The 25,849-nt window shown below is 52.0% G+C and overlaps 2 protein-coding genes across 2 annotated transcripts in view; both read left to right on the top strand.

Annotated features, from left to right (window-relative positions):
- The window catches only part of LOC105709678 (ATP-binding cassette sub-family A member 17-like), a 75,984-nt gene extending 60,088 nt beyond the window's left edge, over positions 1–15,896 (top strand). Inside the window, 8 exon segments of the mRNA XM_064362739.1 lie at positions 657–851; positions 10,764–10,951; positions 12,051–12,221; positions 12,467–12,657; positions 12,865–12,938; positions 13,451–13,678; positions 14,310–14,389; positions 15,398–15,896. Of these exon segments, the coding sequence (XP_064218809.1) occupies positions 657–851; positions 10,764–10,951; positions 12,051–12,221; positions 12,467–12,657; positions 12,865–12,938; positions 13,451–13,678; positions 14,310–14,389; positions 15,398–15,896 (1,626 nt within the window).
- Positions 15,897–16,048: 152 nt separating this feature from the next.
- The window catches only part of CCNF (cyclin F), a 29,553-nt gene continuing 19,752 nt past the window's right edge, over positions 16,049–25,849 (top strand). Inside the window, exons 1-8 of the mRNA XM_012441965.2 lie at positions 16,049–16,106; positions 17,796–17,950; positions 19,275–19,381; positions 21,422–21,489; positions 22,760–22,953; positions 23,695–23,748; positions 25,075–25,179; positions 25,476–25,553. Coding sequence (XP_012297388.1) covers positions 16,091–16,106; positions 17,796–17,950; positions 19,275–19,381; positions 21,422–21,489; positions 22,760–22,953; positions 23,695–23,748; positions 25,075–25,179; positions 25,476–25,553 — 777 coding nt within the window. The 5' untranslated portion in view covers positions 16,049–16,090. The remainder of the gene's footprint in view (positions 16,107–17,795; positions 17,951–19,274; positions 19,382–21,421; positions 21,490–22,759; positions 22,954–23,694; positions 23,749–25,074; positions 25,180–25,475; positions 25,554–25,849) is intronic.

The raw sequence follows: 25,849 nt of genomic DNA, 5'->3' as shown, positions 1-25,849 counted from the left end.
AGTGTTTCCCTGTGGTTACCAGTAGTTAAAAACAAAATCAAGGCCAGGCATGGTGACTCGCACCTGTAATCCCAGCATTTTGGGAGGCTGAGGAGGGCAGACTGGCTGAGCTCAGGAGTCTGAGACTAGTCTAGGCAACACAGTGAAATCCTGTCTCTACTAAAATTTAAAAAAATTAGCTGGGTGTGGTGGTGGGGGCCTGTAGTCCCAGCTGCTCGGGAGGTTGAGACAGAATTGCCTGAACCCAGGAGGCGGAGGTTGCAGTGAGCTGAGATCATACCACTACACTCCAGCCTGGGTGACAGAGCGAGACTCTATCTCCAAAAAAAAAAAAAAAAAAAAAAAATCAGAAACAAACCCTCAGGCAACATCAAAAATATTTTGTTAGCTTTAGGGACAGAAGGGAAAGGGCCTATCTTAGGGAACTAAGTTCTCAATTTGCAAAGACAGTTGGAGAAGAGAAAGACCTTAATAAGCCCTGCTTGGAGTAGCAGCTGAGAAAAGGCAAGTCCGAGCCTGGGTACAGGAGAGGCCACGTGAGCCAGAGAGCAGCTGGGACCTAGCCCAGAGCAGGTGTGCAGCAAGCACAGTGCAATTGCTGGACTGCTGATCGCGTTGCAGCCTCCTCACTGCATCTCCTGTCTTGTGTGTCCCAGATCTACGTCCAGAAGGTACCCCTTCTGGCTGTGAACAAAGTGTCCTTCACTGTGCCACCACAAGAATGCTTTGGCCTTCTTGGCATCAATGGGGCCGGGAAGTCTTCCATTTTCAAAATGCTGACTGGGCAGAAGCCCATAACCTCTGGGGACGGCTTTGTCAAGGGCCTCAGCATCAGCTCTGATGTAGGGAAGGTGAGTGTGTCTCTGGAAACAAACCTGGGCTATGACACAGGATTTGGGGACAGGAACTGGAATGGGACTTGCTCTCTGAAAATTCCATGTATCTGTTTCGTCTGTGACCCCCAAGTCCATAGCTCCATCCTAGACTGCTTCTCTGAGCGCCAGATCATGTGTCCAGGTGTTTTTACTTAACATCATCTCATGAATGGCCCACAGGCACCTGAAACTCAACAGGCCCAAATCTCCCCACACATCCCCCCAACCTGCTCTTTCCTACTCCCTCATGCTTCCTCGGGGAATGTGTGACACATGTCCTCCTGCTGTTCAAGGCACCTCTCCAGACATCCAGTCAAGCAAAGTCGTGGATGCTCCCTCCCAGCAGCCCTCGAATCTGCTGTCTCTGGACCTGGTCCTCCCGCACTTCCCCTAGTTGAGGAGGCTTCTGTTCAGTCTGTGTTTTCCTTAACTTGTCTGCAGTATTCATAATGCTGGCCCTTTCCACCTTCAAACTAGGCTTTCTATGTTAATGTCCTTAGCTTTCCCCTCTCCTGGCTCTTCTCAGTCACTGACACATCCTTCTCAGAAGAGGGTCTTTTCCCTCTGGGACTTAGGTCTCGCAGGGGCTGCGTCGTCAGCCACTGTCTTTCTCCACACGCGCTGTACCCGCCTACTGCGTTCTTGGCTGCTGCAGCTCCCGCTACCACCTGTCTGTGGCTGCCTCCCCAGCAGCCGCACCCCAGCCCCCTCCGGCCCTGTGCTTCAGTCCTGCATGTTGATGCCTGCTCATCAGCGTTCCTTGGACATCTGGCAGATGTTTCCAACTTGAACTTAATATCTACACCTAAGCCTGCCCCACTTCTTGGAGTCTCTATCTCAGTGTTGGCACTGGTTCAATGAGACACTTCTTGAAGGCCTCGTGTGTCCAACCATTGTGCTAGAGCCAGTGGTTCTCACTTGCATGGGCACATGAACAAGCCATTCCATGAGGTAAGTGCATAGCTGACATCGGGGTGGTACAGAGGGGATGCGGTCAAAGGCGTCTAGAGAGACTGCCCTGCAGAGGCATAGTCAGAGTTGTACTCTTCACAGCAGATGCATGCATGAGTCACTCTATTGCCAGGAAGTTTATCAAGCTGGCCTCCATCCATGCCCTAATCCTGTAGAAAGAAAGGAAAAGAACCCGCCCAGTCTAGTTCCAGAATCCGTGCCTCAGTTGCCACTCATGTTGTCTTCCAGTGTACCTACCTTAGCTGGAGAGTTATAACCAATGTAAGCCCTTCTTGGTCGTAAAACATTTACTATTAATTTTAACTTTTTGTTACTCAAAAAATCATGGGCAAGGTCTTCTAATAATGTCAAACAAGGAAATTCTGGCCCCCCTCCTGCTGATGACAACTAGAAAAACTGGACCAAACGTTACAAACATGTTTGAAAGTCTCAGAAAGTTAACAAGATAGTGAAGCCTTACTGGGCCAGGAGGTAGAAGAGGATGGGGCCCAGGGAGGGGAGCAATGCAAAGCTGCACAGCTGAGAGCTGAGCGTTGCTCTTTATGCTGAGTGACAGGAGTTGGAATTCGGGGCTTAGCTGGGGCAAGACCATGCCTGGTGAATGCATCCTTTGTTTGAGTTGAGACCCTAAAGGGCTGCACTATAGACACAGGGGTGAGCTGTGCTCGTGCAAGCTTATACAATTGCAGAACGGCCTGGACTTGATAGCAGTCTTTGACATGAAATTGATGTGACCCTAAACTGCCAGTGCTACCAAGCATCTGTCAGAAATAAAAGGCGGTGGCTCACACCTCTAATCTCAGCACTTTGGGAGATTACAGAGGGCAAATCACTTGAGGTCAGGAGTTCAAGACCAGCTTGGCCACCGTGGTAAAACCCTGTCTCTACTAAAAATACAGAAATTAGCCGGGCATGGTGGCAGGTGCCTCTGATCCCAGCTCTTTGAGAGGCCGAGGCAGGAGAATCATTTGAACCTAGGAGGGGCGAATCCAAAATCTCGCCACTGTACTCCAGCCTGGGCAACTGAGCGAGACTCTGTCTCAAAAACAAATGACCAGCCACGGTGGCGCATGCCTGTGAGCCCAGCACTTTGGGAGGCCAAGGCAGGTGGATAAGTTGAGGTCAGGAGTTTGAGAGCAGCCTGAGTAACATGGTGAAACCCCATCTCTACTAAAAATACAAAAATTAGCCGGGTGTGGTGGCACATACCTGTAATTCCAGCTACTCGGGAGACTTAGGCATGAGAATCGCTTGAACCTGGGAGGTGGAGGTTGCAGCGAGCTGAGATCAAGCCACTGTACTCCAGCCTGAGTGACAGAGAGACACTCTGTCTTAACAACAACAAAACAAAAACAAAAACAAAAAGTTAAATCTTCTTTAGGGAAAGATTATATCATCTTAGTCCTCAAATGATTTCTACAAACGACTTGACAAATGCAGTGCTTGGTGCACAATGAAAAATACCCAGGTACCTGTGGATAAAAGCTAACACCCCAAATTGCAAAAAATAATAATTTAGAACAAAGCACAGAGGATCAAAAGGGTGGAACATACACAGAAGAGGCTAAGAGTCATTGTGGTATACAGCCTCCAAGGTGAGCCTAGTAATGCTCCACCCAGCGTTCACACCCTTGCGTAGTCCCTCCCCATGTTGTACCAGGGTTGGTGCATGTGACCAGCAAAACACTGTAGTCTTCTGAAGAAGAGTTGGGGTGTCACTCCTGAGACTGGGTCATAAAAGACACTACAGCTTCTGCCTTGGATACACTCTCCTCTTCACAGCACTCACTGTATCATCATGCTTTGCCAGATAAACAGAACAAATAAAATACAGATAAACAGACACATAGAGATTTATCATGAGGCATTGGCTCACACAATTATGGAAGCTGAAAAGTTCCACAATCTGCCATCTGCAGGCTGGAGGCTCAGGAAAACCAGTGGTATAGTTCCTGTCCAAACCCAAAGGCACAGGAACTGGCGTGACAATGGAGTCAGTCCCAGTCTGAGTCTGAAGGCCCAAAAGTTAGTGGCCCCAGTGTCCAAGTATAGGAGAAAATGGACGTCCCAGCCTAGTGAAAGAGCAGAGTCACTTTTCCTCTGCCTTTGTGTTCTCTTCAGGCCCTCTGCGGGTTGGATGACACCCAGCGGCATCTGTGAGGGCAAGTCTCTACTCCATCTCTGATTCAAGTGCCGAGTGCTTCCAGAAACACTCTCGCAGGCACACCCAGAAATCATGTTTCACCAACTATCTGGGTATCCCTGAGCCCAGCCAAGTAGGCACATAAAATTAACCAGCTACCTATAATCCCAGCACTTTGGGAGGCCGAGGCGGGCAGATTACTTGCAGTCAGGAGTTCAAGACCAGCCTGACCAACAGGAAGAAACCCATCTCTACTAAAAATACAAAAAATTAGTCTGGCATGTTGGTACATGCCTGTAATTCTAGCTACTCAGGAGGCTGAGGCAGAAGAATTGCTTGAACCTGGGCGACGGAGGTTGCAGTGAACTGAGATTGCACCATTACACTCTAGCCTGGGCAGCAAGAGTGAAACTCTGGCCAGGCGCGGTGGCTAATGCTTGTAACCCCAGCACTTTGGGAGGCCGAGGCAGGCAGATCACGAGGTCAGGAGATTGAGACCCTCCTGGTCAACATGGTGAAACCCTATCTCAAGTAAATATTCAAAAAAATTTGCTGGGCATGGTAGCGCACCCCTGTAGTTCCAGCTACTCGGGAGGCTGAGGCAGGAGAATTGCTTTAACCCAGGAGGCGGAGATTGCAGTGAGCCGAGATCGCGCCACTGCACTACAGCCTGGGTGACAGTGCGAGACTCCACCTCAAAAAAAAAAAAAAAAAATGAAAAAAAAATAACCAGCATGCTCTCTCTGAGGGAAGCTAAGTGCCGTGTCATGCAGACAACTAGGTGGCCTTGCAGAGAGGCCTGTGTGGTGAGGAGCAGTCAGAAAGTACCTGAGACCTGCCAGCCCCTTGGAAGCAGCTCCCCCAGCCTTCAAGAGACTCTGAGCCCAACTGTCAGGTTAGCAGAACCTCATGAGAGACCCTGGCCAGCAACACCCAGCTAAGCTGCTCTGAGATTCCTGATGTGATGCATAGAAACCATGAAATAACAAATTACACCCAAGTTTTGGTGTAATTTGTTATGCATCAACATGACTAATCACATACGAAGTATACAGTAAGAAGGCTTTATGTGTGTGTAACAGAGGTTCCAAAAGGAAGGGAGACAAGGCAACATTTGAAACCATATGGCTTAAACTGTTCAAAATTTATGGGAGACATCAATTGCAAATGAAGCCCTATTAGCCTCAAGCAAGATGAATGAAATCAGCCCCTAGGAACAGTATACTAAATCTGCTGAAAACCAACACAAGAAAAAATATTAAAAGGACCCAGAGATAAAAGGAGGATTCTCTTCACAAGAGCAACAGTCACTGGTCTCAGACCCCATCACAGAAATAATAGAGGCCAGGAGACAATAGAATGATACATTGTGATATAAGAGGAAACGACCTACCTAGAATATAGTAACCAGTAAAACTATACTTAAAAAAGAAAGGTGTCGTGTTTTGTTTGTTTGTTTGTTTTGGTTTTTTTTTTTTTTTGAGACAGCGACTCACTCTGTCACCCAGGCTGGAGTGCAATGGCATGATCATGGCTCACTGCAACCACCGCCTCCTGGGTTCAAGCAATTATCCTGCCTCAGCTTCCCCAGAAGCTGGGATTACAGGCATGTGCCACCACCTGGCTAATTTTTTTGTATTTTAGTAGAGACAGGGTTTCACCATGTTGGCCAGGATGGTCTTAATCTCCTGACCTCACGATCTGCCTGCCTTGGCCTCTCAAAGTGCTGGGATTACAGGCATGAGCCACCATGCCCGGTCAATTTTTGTATTTTTAGTAGAGACGGGGGTTTCTCCGTGTTGGTCAGGCTGGTCTCGAACTGCGGACCTCAGCTGATCCACCCACCTCAGCCTCCTGAAGGGGCTGGGATTACAGGTGTGAACCACCACACCCAGCCGGAAGGTATTTTTTTAAAGACCTTCAGATAAATAAAAGCTGAGATAATTTATCACCAGCAGATGTATGCAAAAGGAGATAATAAAGACTAAATTTCAGACAGAAGGAAAATGATTCCAGATGGAAGCTCAAAGATTCGGAAAAGGCTAGGCATGGTAGCGGTGGTTTATGCCTGTAATTCTATCACTTTGAGTGGTAAGGCAGGAGGGGGAAAAAAACAGAAAGGGATAAAAAGTGATTTTTATTTTTTTGAGTCGGAGTCTCATTCTGTCGCCAGAATGAGTGCAGTGGCACGATCTTGGCTCACTGCAACCTCTTCCTCCTGAGTTCAACTGATTCTCCTGCCTCAGCCTCCAGAGTAGCTAGGACTATAGGCGCCCATCACCACATCCAGCTAATTTTTGTATTTTTACTAGAGAGGGGATTTCACCGTGTTGGCCAAGATGGCCTCAATCTCCTGACCTTGTGATCTGCCCGCCTCAACCTCCCAAAGTGCCGGGATTACAGGTGTGAGCCACCGTGCCCGACCAATTTTTTTTTTTTTTTTTTTTAAAGAGAGATCTGTGAGTTTTGACTGAGAGCTATAATAGTAATGTCTTATGAGGCTTAAAACACATATAAAGGTAAAATACATGACAAGAGTAGCTTTAAGTCAGGAGAGAGTAAAAGAAGTTAAAGTATTTTAGGGTTCATGCCTTGTTCATGAATAAAGTAAATAGTTAATGATATTCATTGCTACGTCAAGGATGCATATTTTAATCTCTAGGAACAACCAAAGGAATAGGGGAAAGGAGTATATACCTTTTAAGCTAACAGAGGGGAAAAACAGAAAAATGAAAAAAATATGACAGAAGAATTGAGAGAGAAAAAGGAACATAGAACATATGGGCTACCAAGCCCTGAATAAGATGGTAGATTGAGGCCAGGCATGGTGGCTCACACTTGCAATCCCAGTACTGTGGGAGGCCCAGGCGGGAGCATGGCTTGAACCTAGGAATCCGAGGCCAGCCTGGACAATATAGTGAAACCACATCTCTACAATAAAATTTAAAATCAGCCGGGTGTAGTGGTGTGTGCCTGTAGTCCCAGTGATTCTCTGATTCTCCTGCCTCAGCCTCCCAAGAAACCGAGATTACAGGTGCGCACCAGGCTAATTTTTTTGTATTTTAGTAGAGACGGGGTTTCGCCATGTTGGCCAGGATGGTCCCGATCTCCTAACCTCATGATCTGCCTGCCTTGGCCTCCCCATTGCTGGGATTACAGGTGTGAGCTGCCACACTGGGCCATGCTGAAGCTGCAGTGAGCCATAATCACACCACTGCACTACAGCCTGGACAAGAGAGACTTTATCTTAAAAAAAAAAAAATGTGTTTTTATGCATCACATTTAAATCCAAACATCAGTACTTACATTAAATATAAATGAACAAAGCCTCCAGCTAAAAGATCAAAATTATCAGAAAGGATACTCAAAAGGTTAAACATAGAATTACCATATGACCTAGCAATTCCATTCCTAGGTATATAACCAAAAGAACTGAAAACCTACATCCACACAGAAACTTGCACAAGAAAGTTCATAGAAGCTTTACTCATAGCAGCTAAAAGTGGAGACAACTCAAATGTCCATTAACAGATGAATGGATAAACATATGGTCTTGCTATATAATATGTAATGTTCCTCAGCCATAAAAAATAATGAAGTGGCCAGTCACAGTGACTCACACCTGTAATCCCAGCACTTTGGGAGGCCGAGACAGGCGAGTCAAGAGGGCAGGAGTTCGAGACCAGCCTGGCCAATATGGTGAAACCCCATCTCTACTAAAAATACAAAAATTAGCTGGGAGTGGTGGTAGGTGTCCGTAATCCTAGCTACTCAGGAGGCTGCGGTAGAAGAATTTTTTGAACCCAGGAGGCAGAGGTTGCACTGAGCACTGACATACACCACAACATGGATGAACCTAGAAAACATGCTAAGTAAAATAAGCCAGACACAAAAGACCATGTGCTGTGATTCCGTTAATATGAAACGTCCAAAATAGGCAAAGCCACGGAGGCAGAAAGCTTGTTAGCGGTGGTCAGGTGCTGGAGGTGTTAAAGGCAATGGGGAGTGACACTAGTGGGTACAGGGTTTCTTTTGGGAACAATGAAGTGTTTTAAGTTGATTGTGATGATGGATCTGAGAAGGAACATGCTGAGAACACTTGAACTGTACACACTGGTGAATTATGTGGTATGTGCACTGTATCTTAATAAAGCTGCTATAAAAAGAAGGGAAAGGGGGAAGCCCCACTCTGGGAACCAAAGCCAGGCCCTTACTTGTGTGAGGTCTCTCAACGTTCTTTCATGCTGACAGCCTTCTTCCTTATCTCTCTTTCCCTAAGCAGACACTCCATATGGTTTGCTTTCTTTCCTTCCTTTCCTTCCTCTCCCTCCTTCCCTTCCTCCTCCCTCCCTCTCTCCCCCACTCACTCTCTTTGTCTTTTTCTTCCCCTTCCCCTTCCCTTTCCTCCTTTGTTGCAGTCTCTCTCTGTCACCCAGGCTGGAGTGCAGTGACATGATCTCAGTTCACTGTAACCTCTGCCTCCGGGCTTCAAGTGATTCTTGTGTCTTAGCCTCCCGAGTAGCTGGGATTACAGGTGTGTGCCACCACACCCACCTAATTTCTGTATATTTAGGACATATGGGTTTTCACTATTTGGGCCAGGCTGGTCTCAAACTGCTTGCTTCAAGCGATTCACCCGCCTAGCCTCCCAAAGTGCTAGGATTGCAGGCATGAGCCACAGTGCCCAGCCTCCATGTGGTTTTCTGTTTTGCACCCCGTAAAATCCTCCCCATCCTCCAATCTCAGGCAGTGGAGCCCAGGGTTGTCCAGCTGTTTCAACAGGGAGGAGAAGAGGGGAGAAAATAGGAGGGAAACATTTCTCAAAAATGGCATCCCACTCTTTTCCGCATCTGGAAGCAGATGAACATGGGCACAAACCCGGGTGGCCAGCTGCAAGTTTAGAAAGGCAAAAACCTGAGGTCAGGAGTTTGAGATCAGCCTAGCCAACATGGTGAAACCCTGTCTTTACTAAAAATACAAAAATTGGCTGGGCATGGTAGCTCATGCCTGTAATCCCAGCACCTGGGGAGGCCGAGGTGGGCTGATCACCTGAGGTCAGGAGTTCCAGACCAGCCTGACCAATATGGTGAAATCCCATTTCTACTAAAAATATAAAAAAATAAAATTAGCTGGGCGTGGTGGCACCCATCTGTAGTCCCAGCTACTCGAGAGGTTGAGGCAGCAGAATCAGTTGAACCGGGAGGCAGACGTTGCAGTGAGCCGAGATTGTGCCATTGCAGTCCAGCCTGGGCAACAGAGCAAGACTCTGTCTCAAAAAAAAAAACAAAAAATTAACGAGGCGTGGTGACGTGCACCTGTAGCTCCAGCTAATCACGGGGCTGAGAGGAGAACTGCTTGAACCCGGGAGGCGGAGGTTACAGTGAGCCAAGATCGCACCACTGCACTCCAGCCTGGGCAACAGAGTGAGACTTCATCTCAACCCCCCCAAAAAAGGTGCAAAAACCTGGAAATGAGTCAAATGAATTTTTTAAACAGCTAAATAAAATGTAGAACCCTTCCCTGGATGACTAAGTAGCAGCTGAAATAGGCGGGGGTAGGTCTGTGTTTATTGACCTAGGAAGATCTTTAAGACATGATATTGAGTAAGAAAAGCATGCACTTTGGGAGGCCGAGGTGGGCAGATCACCTGAGGTTGTGAGTTCGAGACCAACCTGACCAACATGGAGAAACCCCATCTCTACTAAAAAAATACAAAAAAATTAGCTGGGCCTGGTGGTGCATGCCTGTAATCCTAGCTTCTCGGGAGGCTGAGGCCGGAGAATCGCTTTAACCCAGGAGACGGAGGTTGCCATGAGCTGAGATTGTGCCATTGCACTCCAGCCTGGGCAACAGGGAGAAACTCCGTCACAAAAAAATAAATAAAAAGCATGTTGGCTGAGCGCAGTGGCTAACGCCTGTAATCCTAGCACTTTGGGAGGCCGAAGCAGGTGGATCATGAGGTTAGGAGATCGAGACCAGCCTGATCAACGTGGGGAGACCCCGTCTCTACTGAAAATACAAAAATTAGCTGGGCGTGGTGGCAGGCGCCTATAATCCTAGCTACTCAGGAGGCTGAGGCAGGAGAATTGCTTGAATCCAGGAGGCGGAGGTTGCAGTGAGCTGAGATCGCACCACTGCACTCCAGCCTGGGTGACAGAGTAAGACTTCTTCTCAGAAAAGAAAGAAAAAAACCATGTTACAGAATGATAGATAAAGGTTGATACCATTTGGCAAAAAACAGCACCCAGCTAGTCCTAAACAAGGAGCCTAGGCCCACGCAGGTGCCTTTGCCAACACAGAATGCTGGACGATGCACAGCTGCCTGGCCACAGTGGGCTGGGGCAGGCCGCCAACAGACTGCAGGAGTCTTTACTTGAATATTTTACAAAGAAAATCGACTTATGGATTACAAGTCTAATAGAAAATATTTCTAAAGGGTAAAAAAGCAAAGCAAGCGTCTTGTATTGACTGGATGCTTCAAAGGCACCAAGAAGTAGGGAGGCACTGGGTGCTAAGGTTTCATGCTGGGTGAGCTGGAGGAGGAGCCAAATAAGTGATCCACCCTGCCCGCTACACCAACAGCTCCCTGACGTAACTATAGTACCACTCACAGACCCTTAGTGGTGCGCATTCATGTGGCAGATGTGGGTAGCGGCAGCCTGGAGCAAGACCAGCAGGTGTCCAGGCCCTTGCCTCATTGGAGGCTTGGTGAGCCTGGTGGGAGGAGGGTTTCCTCTGACGTGTCTCCCTCTCGGGGCTGTTTCCTAACCCAGGTACGGCGGTGGATTGGTTACTGTCCTCAGTTTGATGCTCTGCTGAACTTCATGACAGGCCGAGAGATGCTGGTCATGTATGCGCGGATCCGGAGCATCCCAGAGTGCCGAATCTGTGCTTGTGTGGACCAGATTATTGAGGACTTAGTTATGTACATGTATGCTGACAAGCTGGTCAAGACCTACAGGTGAGATCTGAGGCTTCCCCCGGCCCCTCCACCTCCAGTTACAATGTAAGTTCCAGTTTTTCCCAGAGCTGGAGAGCAGGGCAAAGCCCCCAGCTCTGGGCATGAAGTCCCTGCACAGGTGGTTGGGGGCAGCTTCCACTCCTGTGGGAAGAGGTCAGTGGCCTGGGCTGCCCCAAGGCACCACTTCTTCTTGGTCCTGGACTTGAGTGGATTATGAAGCTGCCCCAGTCCAAAGGCAGTTTACATGGCTGACGACAGGCAAATGGTACCATAGGTGTTACTGTCCTGATAAGATGAGGACAGACCTTTCTTCCTGCCACTTCATGAAGGGCTTTCTGTTTTCGGTTAAGTTTGCATTTTAAGCCCACAGTTACCTCATACCTCTGTGTCTAGGGTGCCTGAACTGCTGATGTTCTGCTGAAGAGCCTGGGGTATTCCTCAGGCTCTGTTGTCAGTGATGGAAGCCCGAGTCCAATTAACTATTAAAGCAAGACCCCAGACTGCACGGGTCCAAGGACTCCCTTCGCGTTGTGTGCAGCGCCCCTGGAGGCACTTAGCGGTACTGCACACCCAGGATTGGGACGTAGAGGCGCCCACACGGTGGGCAAAGTGGGCCCAGGATCAGACGATGATATCCCTTGGCTCTTCCCTCTTTGTTGGCTTCTGTTTCAAGCAGGTTTTTATGTTTCCTTGTATCTTCTGAAGATCAAATGAGTTCATATTTGCACAGTTTAGAACAGTGTGTTGCACATAGTAAATGCTGTATATTTTAAGTTAGCTAAGATGGGCCAATGCCCTTCTTCTCAGATGGAGAAGCAGTTGCCCTCAACACTTCCAGACCCTCAAAGAAGACTCGCCAACCATGTGCTCACCCTGGACTCATCCTTGTGTCCAGGGGAAGGGGTTATTCTCTGAGGGGATAGCCCCAGCCACGGTTCAGCCCTGGGTGAAAGCAGTGGGCTGCACTGCTGAAAGCCCCATGAGGGGTGTGGGAACACTTCCTGAACAGAGAAGGAAAGGGGGTGAGTGTTGAGCCAGCAGTGCTCACTGCTGGAGTCTGACCATTCCCGTCACCTAACCTTCTCCCCTCCACCCCCAGCGGTGGTAACAAGCGGAAGCTGAGCACCGGCATCGCCCTGATTGGAGAGCCTGCTGTCATCTTCCTGGACGAGCCATCCACTGGCATGGACCCTGTGGCCCGACGCCTGCTCTGGAATGCCATGGCACCAGCCCGTGAGTCCGGCAAGGCCATCGTCATCACCTCCCACAGGTAGAGCCTGGCTCTGCGGGTCACTGGAAGTTTCAAAACCAGGTGGGCTGGGAAGGAGCCAGATGGCCAGGAGATCCATCAGCAGCTGGTGCAGCATCTGCAAGGACATTCCCTAGGCTCTGCACATGAGCCACACTCTGAGCATGGGTATCAGGAATGGCCTGATCAGGGTACCAACCCCACCTTCCTGTCTGCACAAGCCTTTGGTACCCTCAGCCCTGTCTCAAGCCCTGCCCTCTCCCCAGCATGGAGGAGTGTGAGGCCCTGTGCACCCGGCTGGCCATCATGGTGCAGGGGCAGTTCAAGTGCCTGGGCAGCCCCCAGCACCTCAAAAGCAAATTTGGCAGCGGCTACTCCCTGCGGGCCAAGGTCCAGAGAGAAGGGCAGCAGGAGGCGCTGGAGGAGTTCAAGGCCTTCGTGGACCTGACCTTTCCAGGTGTGTCCCAGCCCTGGCAGCCCCACACTGGGTGGGCCCTGGGCCCCTGTCTAGGCCTCTCCCATCCGCCGTGAGACGTGTCTGTGCCTCACCCCTGCCGTGTCCCATCTCCCCCATCCCTGGGACGAGGATCGCAGTGCTGAGCACCCAGGCACCCTCCCTGATCCTCCAGCCCAGCCCTCACGGCCACGCCATCTCTCCTTGCAGGCAGCGTCCTGGAAGATGAGCACCAAGGCATGGTCCATTACCACCTGCCGGGCCAAAACCTCAGCTGGGTGAAGGTGAGTGCATATCTTTGATGTGACCCACTTTCTGGGGATAACTCTGTCACTCTCTCTCCCCCTCTTTCTCTCCCTCCCATTGCCCTGAAGTCATGTTCAGCGCTGCTGCTGTCCGCTGCCGCTGTCCTCTGCCATCTCCATGGCAACGTTCACGTGATTTCATAGAACAGAAGGTGCTTCAGCTGGAAGGGACTTTGGAGATCGGCTCCTCCTGCCCCCTCATTTCACAGAGAGGAGAGCAGGCCCAGAGAGGAAACACCACATGCCCAGGGACACAAGCAAGCCAGGGACCCTGCCAGGCCTCTGCCCTTCTGGCACCATTCCCATCCAAGGGTACGGGCAGTGGAGATCCATAGCGCTGACTTCTTGGGAAGTGTTCTGGAGCAGCCGGGAGAGGGATGGGCCTCTTGGGGACCTTGTCACAGTCCCAGAGGCCAGCCCTTCCCACCCGCTCCTCCCCTGTGTGTGTCTGTGGGACAGCCTGGCCACAGCAGCCTCCTCCCTCCTCTCAGGTGTTTGGCACTCTGGAGCAAGCCAAGAAGAAGTACATGCTGGATGACTACTCAGTCAGTCAGGTCACCCTGGAGGACATCTTTCTGAGCTTCGCCTGCCCTGTGCCCCTGGTCCAAAGTGAAGGCCAACGAGAGCAGGCGGAGCATGCGGGCCTCATCGTGCCCGCTGCCTCCCTCAGGGCCTGTCCTGAGCTTCCAGGGCTACAGAGGCAGCTCTCAGCCCAGCTGGTTCGGCACGGGGCTCTCCCCTCCACTGCAGTGCATGGAGCAGAGTGGGGCCCACTGGGGAACTTGAGAGGCCCCCTGGAGAACCCAGGAGCGTTTCAGTAGAAAGGGATGCCCGAGTCCCACCTGAGTAGCCTGTGGTCTTCCTGAGACCTGGATGTGGAAGCAGCCTCAAAACATCTTGCATGTCCTTTCCAAGGGTGGTGGCCTGGGGGTGACCACAGCACTAACCATGACCCACCACAGCACTAACCATGACCCAACCAGGTGCCAGTTCTGTGGTTGATCCCCTGCAGGCATCATGTCATTTGATCACACCACCCTCAGGCCCAGCCTCAAGGGGCCTGTCCAGGTCATGCCCTTGCTCATGGGCAAGAAGTCTGCAGGGCAGAGGGAAATGCCCACCCAAAGCTTGTGCTCTTCCTTCTCTAGAATCCCCTGCCCAGATCGTTTGTCCATCCAGTGCACTCCCTCCCACAGCAGGCCATGCCACCCAACGCACCCAGAGACACGAGGTGGACACACACTGCCCCAGCCTCCAAGTCTGTGGCTTCTCTCCAGGGCTGACCCTTCTAATTTGGACTTGAAAACAAGACTCTTCAAGCCCACAGATCCTTATTGATCATTTCTAAAGCCCAGTGGGAAACGGGCTGACACCCTGGAGGAGCCACTCATCACCGCAGCACAGCCCTGGAGGCTCCGGCTGCCAGCGCAGTGGGTGGAATGGGCCAGGCGTGGCTGGAGCCAAGACAACTCCTGCTCCCGGAAAAAGAGATTTGCCTCTCAATATAGAAAGGAGAGTGATCAGGACACAAAGCACAGGATGGAGTCAAACAACATAGGGAGCAGGGATGCTGTTCTAGGTCCCAGAGGCAGCCGGTGTCACTAGTGTGCTCATGGCTGGCTCTTGATCAATCCCTTCAAGAAGCTAACCCCGAAAGTGCACCTCTGCCCTAGGGGGAGACAGGTAACAGTGACAAAGTAGGAAACAGTAACCCAGGGGACAAAAGAGAGATGATGGGGTGAGAAATCTGGGGGCTGAGAACATGGAATATCTGGGGAGCAGGCCCCAAACTCGCTCAGCCTGTCCTCTCTTCACCCTCCTTCACCAGCTTCCTGATTCCAGGGCAGGGAATAGTCCCAACTTCCAGGGCCTCTCTGGGGCCACGAACTCTTCTGTGCCCTGTGCTGTGATCACCTGTGTACTCCGTCTCTTGCTCCAGGCTGGCTGACGCCTGCACGCCAGAGCTCCTGTCTGTGTGCCCAGGGCAGGCCCAGTACCTTTAGGGGTTCTGTGGTCACGAGGGCTGTGGGCACTCAGAAGGATGGGACGGTGCAGACTGAGGGAAGCGTGATGGAGGGGTGGGCAGCCTTGGCCCAGGCCCCCGCCTCCACCAGACACTCAGGAGGCTGCGTGTCTTCCCTTGTGAAAGGGGTGGGGTGAGGCTGATTCCTGAAGGACAGGTCGGATGGGCTCTGCCCGAGACTAGAGTGAGCAGATGTGACACCTCCCTCCGCGAGCAGCTCCCAAGTGGCGCCGAGGAGGCGAGACGGGGCAGCAACCGGTCAAAGTGATGAGGAGGGCTTGCCCCGGTCCTGGGGCACTGAGGCGTCCAGGGTGCGCCACGTTTCGCAGGAAAGGGGTCAGCGTTCCGGAGGGTAGGCCAGGGGAGACTTCCAGCGCCGGCTCCCACCCCCTTTCCCTACCACGATCTGGGCCAGCATCCCCGCCCAGAAGCGGCTCGGCCACAAACCCAAGGGTCTCCACCTGAAGCGGGCGGCGGAAAGGAAGACCGTGCAGCCTAGGGGTGAGGGTCGCGGGCCCAGGACCGACCCCGGGACCGGGGCAGGGCACCGCCTCGTTCTAGAAGCGCCACGTCGGGGCTCTCGCAGGCCGGGTCACGGCGGCGACTGCGAGGGACGCCAAGGAGTCCCCTTTCCCCTGGCCGCCGGCACCCGTCTTCGCAGCCTATCTGGCATCGCGGATGCCAGTCACCGGAGTCAGCGGCGAAACCCGGACCCACGCGGGCGGGAAAGGACGCCGCCAAACCCTCGCCCGCCGCCCGGGAGTCGCGCTCCTCAGGGAGTCACATCCCCGCTGGGGAGGCGGGGCGGCCACACGGGCTCCACCAATCAGCGGCCAATGTTCGAATTTGCGTCCTGGCGCGGCCAATGGCGGGCACCCGGAGCAAGCGGGGCGGGCGTGGAGGGCGGGGAATAAGGCGTGTCCGAGGCGGGGAGTGGGCGGGGCCGCCGCCGGCCCCCCCGGGCAGGCCAATGGAAGGGCCGGGCGCGTTTGAAAACTGGGGCGGGCGGCGGGGCGGGGTCTGCGCCTGCGCGACGGGTCGGCGCGCTCCAGCCGGGGCACGGGCGCGCTCGCAGGCGGGCTCTGGCTGCAGCTACGCGAGCGCCGCGATGGGGAGCGGCAGCGGTGAGTATCGGGCGATGCCCGCAGGTCTCTGTCCCGCGCCCCTTCTGCCTGCCCTGAGGGGCGGACGGCGGATCCCGCGAGAGGAAAGACCCTGGCGGCCTGAGGAGGGTGGGCTCGAGCCCTTCAACTCGGGGCGGGGGTCGTGTTCGGCGCGGGGAGCCCCAGAGGCCGGGCGCGCGGTTTAAATGCCCGGCGGGCGCCTGAACCCTTCGGCGTCTTCCCCCGCCGCGACATTTTCCAGCCAGTTCCCGGAGCGGCAGTCGGTTCCCGGGGAGCCAAACACCAGCGCCTCCTGGCCGGGGATGGGGCTGCGGAGCGCGTTGGGGCGAGGCGATCCCGCGGTCCGGCCGGTCCTGACGGGGCTTCCGTCCAGCGGGGCCCGCTCCGTGGAAAGCCGCGCTCGGCTCCGCGCGCGTTGAGGCGGAGGAAACCCGAGCTGCGGTTTCAGTTATTATCACAGCGATTATCACACGTCTCCAAGTGTCTGTCCTGGAGCCGGAGAATGAGGACTGTTTAATGGGGAGGTCTATAGAATCTGAGAATTTGTAGCTCTGGAATACGTTTGGCTTTTGCAGCTGATTTAATTGCTGACGGGAAGACCCGGGGCAAGAGAGGGGAGCAGGGGGCAATCGCTAGGAGGTCCTGGCGGGGACGGATTCGGACCCACAGAGGGGAGTGGCGTTTCCTTTCAGGACTGGAAGAAGAATGGATAGAAAGGTGGAGTTGTAGATGGGGAGGCAGGATCCCGAGGTTCCTCTCTTAGGGCTTCTGTTATCCTATGAAATCAGGGCTAGGGTCATCTGCTTAGAGTGAGGAAGGGGTTGCTGGAGTAGGAATTGGAACATCGGGCTGTGGGGAGAGGAGAGGGCACGCATCTCAGAAGCATGGCTGGGCTGCCTGCCTGGTAGGGGGAGAGCCTGTCTCACCTTTAATGATTGCACCTGTACACAAACCTACAGGTTTAGGTTTGTGTTGCGATCTGAGCAACGACCTTACTGTGTAGCTGTCAACGCCACATTCTTCAGTGGAGGCCACATTGAGACTCAGGGGCCCGGCAGGTCTGCAGAGCTGAGACGTGGACACACACTGCCCCGGGCCTCCAAGTCTGTGGCTTCTGTCCACGGCCGACCCTTCTAATTTGGACTTGAAAACAAGATCTCTTCAAGCCCACAGATCCTTATTGAACATTATGCACCTTAGTCATGTGTTGGAAAAAGCAGGCTATCCACCAAAGGCCCCAGGGGTCCCTCGAGAGGAGAGACCCTGGCGGCCTGAGGAGGGCGGGCTGGAGCCCTTTAACCCAGGGCAGGGGTCGCGGGTTAACCAGGGGCTTTCCTGAGAGTGAATGTGAGGAAAACCGTCCTCAGCCTTGGCAGCTTTTTCCCCTTCCTGGGTGTCGTGTGGGCCCTGGATTAGAAAGTTTCCCAATAGCTAAGTTACATGATGGGTGCTATTTGCCAAATATTTGTTGAATATTTGAAAATGAATGATGTCGTCTGTAATTCATGCAATGCCACTCCTTTGCATAATCTTTGTTTGAGACAAGAAGCATGATTCGTTCTTTTGTGTGCAGGGAATAGTAACCATTAGATCATCTTCAGATGGAAATTTATCCTTTTTTTTTCCCTTCAAGGGTTGTATGTAGAATAACTTTTAATCTTATCAAGGCTTCTGTCTTTTTTCCTTAAGTGGTCCACTGTAGGTGTGCCAAGTGTTTCTGTTATCCTACAAAGCGAAGAATAAGAAGGAGGCCCCGAAACCTGACCATCTTGAGTCTCCCCGAAGATGTGCTGTTTCACATCCTGAAATGGCTTTCTGTGGAGGACATCCTGGCAGTCCGAGCCGTAAGTCCCTAGATGGAAACAGTATGAGCCCTAGCATTGTTGATTATACCATCAAGGCCTTGTGTTCTTAAATGTCAGAACAAAACTGGCTAAAAAGGAGGGCAGGCCAGGCGCTGTGGCTCACACTTGTAATCCTATCACTTTGGGAGGCTAGGAGGGCAGATTGCTTGAGCCCAGGAGTTCAAGACCAGCCATAGCAAGACCTCATTTCTACAAAAAATACAAAAATTAGCTGTGCGTGGTGGCGCATGCCGGTACGCCTGTTACTTGGGAGGCTGAGGCAAGACAAACACCTGAGCCTGGGCAGTCCAGGCTGCAGTGAGCCATGATGTGCCTCTGCACTCCAGCCTGGGCAATGGAAGTGAAACCTTGTATCCAAAAAAAAAGAAAGGAGGTCAAAGGAAACAAGGACATTACCAGATGCTTTCTTTGAGACATTTTGATTACAGAAATTTCTATAGCTGTCTCCCAGCACACTAAGGTTGCCTCTGTTCATTGTGGTATCAACAGAGAACGTACCCTTTTATGGCAGTGAAATTTGCATCCCTTAGATAATAGAACAGTGTTTAAAAGAAAAAAAATATATTCTTATATACAAATCCCATGTAAGATTTACCATTGAAATAGATTCTAGGGGTTATTTTCTAGATATTGGAACTGTAGCCTTACTTTGAGTGACTTAACCTAGAGTCTACAGTGGATTCATGGGGAAACTCCAGCAAGAATGCATTTCCTGACTCCCAAAGCCACCTCCATTGCAGGTGTGACACACTGTATGGACCCCAGGGGGTGCTGAATTTCCAATGTCAGTGGAAACTTTGGCACTTAAAATGCTTACCTGTGCTCCGGGTCCGGGCCCAGACACTTCCTGTTCTACCTGAGACCTCCATCATGGGTGTCTTCTTTGCGCTGAGTCCCTGTGACCTGTTTCTACACTCCCACTGTCAAGGCCCCCAGCGGGGAGGCACAAAACACATTTCCGTCCTGCCTGCCCCCGTTTAGAGTCAGTTTCCCTGGTCTTTGCGGGTGATACCTTTGCAGGGATGTCGAACCCTCCTTCTCAGCCTGGGTGCTTGTTCCCTCCTCCCAGGACCATTGTCCTCCACCCACCTTTAGAACCTCAGAGAAATGCATTTCTGGGGCTCTTTTCTCTGTTCAAAGCGACGGTTACTTTCACACACAGAGATTGGGGACCTCAACTATTGGCATGGGGAGGGAGACAGGAGACCCTGCGTCTGCACCTCATTCTCAAGAGCCTCCAGGCGTGGGGCTTTCATTTCAGGTGGTCCCTCCGTGACCCAGCCCGGCCCCCGTTGTTCCGCAGGTGCACTCCCAGCTGAAGGACCTGGTGGACAACCACGCCAGCGTGTGGGCATGTGCCAGCTTCCAGGAGCTGTGGCCATCTCCAGGGAACCTGAAGCTCTTTGAAAGGTATCTCTGCACCCTGCAAATGGCTTGGTCTTCTCCTGCCTTGGCCTTTCTGTGTGCCAGCCTATGTCCCGAGGCCTGATTCAGCAACGATTTTCCTGTTGCTATCTCCCATGACATTGCCTCATTCCCTGGGGAGTGACTGAGGGCAGCAGACCTCACACGTCGGGCCACACAAGCCATACACCTTCCAGCAGGTCATGCTGTCAGTCATTCTCCATGCCACTGACATGGGCCCGGGGTACCTCCAGAGGGCCGTGACCGATTCCCACATGACCCAGACACGAGTCACCTTCCTGTGGAAACTTCACTCAGCCTTCCTTCCCTGTGGTCAAAACAATGTGATTTCTATCCTATGGCATTTCACTCACTGGCAGATTCCACCCCAGCCTGCACCCCGCTCCCTGTTCGTATGTGCTCATGGGCCCAGGTAGGCCGCCCTCAGAAGCAGGCCTAGCTTGAGCTTAACAAACTAAAGAACCACAGCTCAGGCGGGCTTTTTTCTGACGGGGATTCACTGTGGTCGTCCACCTGAGTTGCCAGAAATCAAGATAGACAGATAGCCAGCAAAGGCAGGCAGCCATGTTACCGGGGCGGTGCTTCAGCTGCTTCTAGTTGGAATGTGTATATTTCTTATTGAGATGGGATCCACACATCACACACTTCACCTGTTTAAAGTCTATAACTCACCTGATTGTGGTGGCTCACACCTGTATTCCCAGCACCTTGGGAGGCTGAGGTGGGTGGATCACTTTAGGTGGGGAGTTTAAGACCAGCCTGGCCAACATGGTAAAACCCTGTCTCTACTAAAAATACAAAAATTAGCTGGGTGCAGTGATGGGCATTTGTAGTCCCAGCTACTCTGGAGGCTGAAACATGAGAATTGCTTGAAGCTGGGAGGCAGAGGTTGCAGTGAGCCAAAATCACACCATTGCACTCCAGCCTGGGTAACAGGGTAGGACTGTCTCAAAAAGAAAAATAAAAAATAAAAAAATAAGATGTGGCCAGGCATAGTAGCTCACACCTGTAATCCTAGTACTTTGGGAGGCTGAGGCTGGCGGATCACAAGGTCAGGAGTTCAAGACCAGCCTGACCAACATGGTGAAACCCCATCTCTACTAAAAATACAAAAATTAGCCGGGCATGGTGGTGTGCACCTGTAATCCCAGCTACTCAGGAGGCTGAGGCAGGAGAATCGCTTGAACCCGGGAGGCGGAGGTTGCGGCGAGCCAAGATCCCTCCACTGCACTCCAGCCTGGGCGACAGAATGAGACTCCGTCTCTAAATAAATAAATAAATAAATAAAACGTGTAATTCATTGGTTTTTGGTATATTGAGAGTTATATAGATATCACCAGTATATAACTTTAGAACATTCCCGTCACCCCAAGAAGGAAGCTTGTCCATGTCAGCAGTCACTTCCCATTTTCCCCACAATCCTGGAAACTCTAGACGACCCCTAATCGATTTTCTGTCACTCTGGATTTGCATCTTGTGAGCAGTTCACATGGAATCATGCAACACATGGTCTTTTGTGACTGGCCTTCACAGACCCTGCTATGTAATGGATAATTTGTATTCGACTATAGGACATAAAGAAATGTTCTAGGGCCAGGCGTGATGGCTCATACCTATAATCCCAGCACTTTGTGAGGCCGAGGCAGGAGGATTGCTTGGGCCTAGGAGTTTGAGACTAGCCTAGGCAACGTAGCAAGACCCTGTCTCTAGAAAAAAAAAATTTTTTTTAACTAGCTTGGCATGGTGGCACATTGCCTATGGTCCTAGCTACTTGGGAGGCCAGGATAGGAGGATGGCTTAAGCCCAGGAGGTTGAGGCTGCAGTGAGTCATGATTACACCACTGCTGGATCACCACTGTGATCCAGCCTGGGCAACAGAGCAAGACCCTTTCTCAAAAACAAACAAAATATATATATATGTGTGTGTGTGATTCAGGGATCAAGTATTCTGACTTAAAGTGGTGTGGTGCTTCGTAATGTTTGTGGCATAAAATATTGTGATGTTTTATGTTCTTAATATTTCAGGGCTGCTGAAAAAGGGAATTTCGAAGCTGCTGTGAAGCTGGGCATAGCCTACCTCTACAATGAAGGCCGTAAGTCCCGACCCCGCCTGCATGTTGGCGCTTCAGATAAGCGTGAGCCTTTGGCCCTACGAAGTGGTGGTCCCTGTGTTAGCAGTTCACTTGCTGTTTTTGCCCTATCTGATGGCCTGCCTTCCCATCCCCTCTCAGGAGCTTGTGCCCAGATGTACCTGCTGAGGGACCCACTAGTGATACTCTGACTTTGTAGGTTACGAGAGAGTCACCTCTGGTTTTAGCAGACCCTTTCATTTCAGTTTGCAAAGAGTGACTAAGCCAGAGCCTCAGCACAGGGGCTGTTTGGGCTCCCGCCCTCTGTGCCGTGAGCACGCAGGCCTGTGTGTGGATGCTGGCCCTCTCCTTGGCCATCCTCTGAGAACTCTGAGACAGAGGTCAGTGTGCCAGTTCCACAGTTAGTAATACAGAGCCAAGCTTCTAAACGGGAAGCAGGAACGGGCAGGTCGGAGCTGGCTTGGTGCCTGGATCCCTTCATCCCCAGAGGCCAGGTGCTTCTTGAAAGAACCTTATGCAGCCTTTTCTTCTACCAGTTCCCGCTTATCTGCTCAGCACCCCAAGGAATGAGCCCACGACCTGTCCCAGCTCCCAAAACACATAAAGACTGGGGTGTAGCCTGCCGCATTCTTACTTCTAAACGATCTGGTGTCTTGCTGGGAGAGTCTCTCCTGTTTGCCAGCTGGCAGGATTTCGGTGACTGACAGGGAGGGACCATGAGCAACACCCTCCTCCAGGATCGGGGGAGCTGAGGTCCTATCTCCACCTTCCCATGAGAAGGCAGTTCCCAGACAGAAAATTCACATACGGCATAGTTCACCCATCTAAAGTGTGCAACTCTGTGTGTTTTAGTACATTCACAGGGTCGTGCAGCCATTGCCACTGTCTAATTTTAGAATGTTCTCCTCTTCCCAAAAGAACCCCCACCCCTGCTCTGGACCCATTACCAGGGGTCACGAAGCGGTTCCCAGCTGGAGGGAGGATGGGACATGAAGCATGGCGGGGTCTCCTCCCCATTACCTTCAGAATCCAGGCTTCCGGGAGGAGTGCAGCAGGGGCATTGATCACAATGACCCTCCTATTCTGGACATTAACCAAGTAGGGGGAGAAGAGGCAGGTACCCCCATCCTGGAGGGCTCTTCCCTCCTCAAACACCAGCTGCATTGCACTATGGTGGGCTTTAGGCTTTACACTGTCCACCAAGGCCATGCAGAACTTTCCACATTCCGTGCCCAAGAGACATCCCTGGGCCCTGTCCTGTCTGTCCCCGCAGTGTCTGTGTCTGATGAGGCCCGTGCGGAAGTGAATGGCCTGAAGGCCTCTCACTTCTTCAGTCTCGCGGAGCGGCTGAACGTTGGTGCCGTGCCTTTCATCTGGCTCTTCATCCGCCCTCCGTGGTCAGTGAGCGGAAGCTGCTGCAAGGCCGTGGTTCACGAGAGCCTCAGGGCAGAGTGCCGACTGCAGAGGGTGAGTCTGGGCAATGGGCGAGGGGCGAGCAGCACCTTTGAGGCCACCTGCAGGGTCCCAGGAACACCCTGAGGGTAGACTCTGGACCCGGGAAAGTCAGGTGCCTAAGGGAAGTGAAGATGCAGAAAACTGAGAGTGCGGATGTAGAGAAAGCATCTTGAAATTACCTGGCAGGAGAGGAGGAAGCCTGAGAGCCAGGGTGGGCTGCAGAGTTCTGGGCACACCTGCGGACGGCTGGAAACATGGGGCTGAGGCTGCATGCAGCAGTTGGAGCTCAAGACACAAATCCGGCCGGGTGCAGTGGCTCATGCCTGTTATCTAACACTTTGGGAGGCCAAGGCTGGAGGATTGCTTGTGGGCAGGAGTTCAGGACCACCCTGGGTAACATGATGAAACCTCATCTCTACAAAAAATACAAAAATGTTAGCCAGGGGTGGTGGTGCATAGCTATTGTCCCAGCTACTTAGGAGGCTGAGGTGGGGGGATCGCTTGAGCCTGGGAGGTTGAGGTTGCTATGAGCTGTGACTACGCCACTGCACTCCAGTCTGGGTGACAGAACAAGACCCTGTTTCCATTAAAGAAAAAAGAAAAAAGACTCAAATCTTGGAGTGGCCTTCTGCAGGCGAGGGAGGGCCAGACAGCAGGGCCATGGGCATGGGACTCGAAGACACACAGACTGGGGAGGGGCGGCCCCTGTCAGTTCTCTGCTAGAAATCACACTTCTTTCTCCTTTTTTTAAAGACTCACAAAGCATCCATATTGCACTGCTTGGGCAGAGTGCTGAGTCTGTTCGAGGTGAGTCATATTGTTCTCTGCACTTGGACTTTCTGTTTGACACATCCCTAGCCAATATCCTGGCAGTGAAAAGCAGCAGCAGGGGGCGTCCAAGGCCCAAAACAAAAGGCAAGCCTTGCCCAGAAAGGCCCAGCCAGAGAAGCCAGGTGGCACACGTGGGCCGGCAGCAGGCTATGGTCCTGGCTCCGTGACCTAGCTGGCGGATGAGTGGGGATGATGAGAACTGCAGAGGAGATCAAAGGAGGTGGGCCTCCCCTGCTGCTCATGTGGACCTCTCTGCTCTTGATGTCCTAATGGGCTTTGTGATCCGTAAAGCCCCTTTGCAGCAAATTGCAGGAACGTGATGGCTTCTAGTGACAGGCATGGCAAATGCATCAGAGAAGGACACTGAGGAGAAGCCCTGAGAGCCACCACCACTGTCGTGGCAGTTCAGGGCAGTTCCTTTGGCAGCGGTGAGAAGGGCAGGCATTTGGTGGTGCAGAGCCGAACCAGGGATCCTGTAGGCCCTGCCCAAATGTAAACCCTTCTAGGAAGAGAGCAGGACTTCTGTGGTTGGAGCTCTGAGTTCATGCTCCTCCCTGGGTATGGAATGGTATCTCTGTAGAGAAGTCATTTCTGCTCTGATTTCGATAATTCATTTTATTAAAGCTCAGAGCAATGTGTGTTACTACTTAAGAGTATGGAGGCCGGGCACAGTGGCTCACGCCTGTAATCCCAACACTTTGGGAGGCCAAAGTGGGTGGATCACCTGAGGTCAGGAGTTCAAGACCAGCCTGGCCAATGTGGTGAAACCACATCTCTATTAAAAAAACACAAAAATTAGCCAGGTGTGGTGGTGGGTACCTATACTTCCAGCTACTCAGGAGACTGAGGCATGAGAGTTACTTGAACCCAGGAAGTAGAAGTTGTAATGAGCTGAGATTGCGCCACTGCAATTCAGCCTGGGTGACAAAGGGATACTCTGTTTCAACAACAACGAAAATAGCCAGGCGCAGTGGCTCATGCCTGTAATCCCAGCACTTTGGGAGGCCAAGGTGGGTGGGTGGCCACCTGAAGCCAGGAGTTTGAGACCAGCCTGGCCAACCTGGTGAAACCCTGTCTCTACTAAAAATGCAAAAATTAGCAGGGTGTGGTAGCAGGCACCTGTAAGCCCAGCTACTCAAGAGGCTGAGGCAGGAGAATTGCTTGAACATGGGAGGCAGAGGTTGCAGTGAGCCAAGATCATGCCATCACACTCCCAACTTGTGCCACAAGAGCAAAACTGTCTCAAAAAAAAAAAAAAAAAAAGAATAAGAGAAGAATGAACTCTGCTGGGATTTATTCTAGGATGAAGAAAAGCAGCAGCAGGCTCGTGACCTGTTTGAAGAGGCTGCTCATCAGGGATGTCTGACCAGCTCATACCTCCTCTGGGAAAGCGACAGGAAGACAGATGTGAGTGGAGCCTGCTCTGGGTGGGGCGGAGTTAACGCTGGACAAAGGCACAGTTGATGCTGGTCCTTGGATGCAGTTCTGTCTGCAAAAGGGAGGTGGCTCTTGCTGCTCCCGGCCTCTCAGCCTCCAGGAGCCACTGGACAGTCGGCTGTTCTTGGCAACCCCCAAAATGACTCCCGCCATTTGAGAGAGAAGAGGTGGGAAGTTAGCTTAGTGTCGGCCCTTCTGTGTCTTGGTACTCCATTCCTCCTGAGACACAGTTGTGTAAAGGCTCAATGATCTTCTCCCATTGACAGATGTCAGATCCTGGGCGATGTCTCCACAGCTTCCGAAAACTCAGGGACTACGCTGCCAAGGGCTGCTGGGAAGCGCAGGTGATGTCTGGGGCTGGGATGACGTGGGGAGCTAGCTTTTCTCCCTCCAGCCTTGGGGCAGGACTATCTGGGCTCCCACATGGGAGGCTGGGATTAAGGGATACCATAAGATCGATTCGGGAGGCCGGACACAGTGGCTCAGCCTGTAATCCCAGCAGTTTGAAAGGCCGAGGAGGGTAGACCACCTGAGGTCAGGGGTTCAAAGCCAGCCTGACCGACATGGAGAAACCCTGTCTCTACTAAAAGTACAAAAAATTAGCCAGGCAGGGTGACAAGTGCCTGTAACCCCAGCTACT

This window comes from Aotus nancymaae, unplaced genomic scaffold (genome assembly GCF_030222135.1).
Source record: "Aotus nancymaae isolate 86718 unplaced genomic scaffold, 86718_ANA_hifiasm-v0.15.2.pri h1tg000049l, whole genome shotgun sequence".
Classification (NCBI taxonomy): domain Eukaryota; kingdom Metazoa; phylum Chordata; class Mammalia; order Primates; family Aotidae; genus Aotus; species Aotus nancymaae.
Note: the sequence above shows the minus strand (reverse complement) of the source record. Positions and strands in the feature narration are given on the sequence as shown.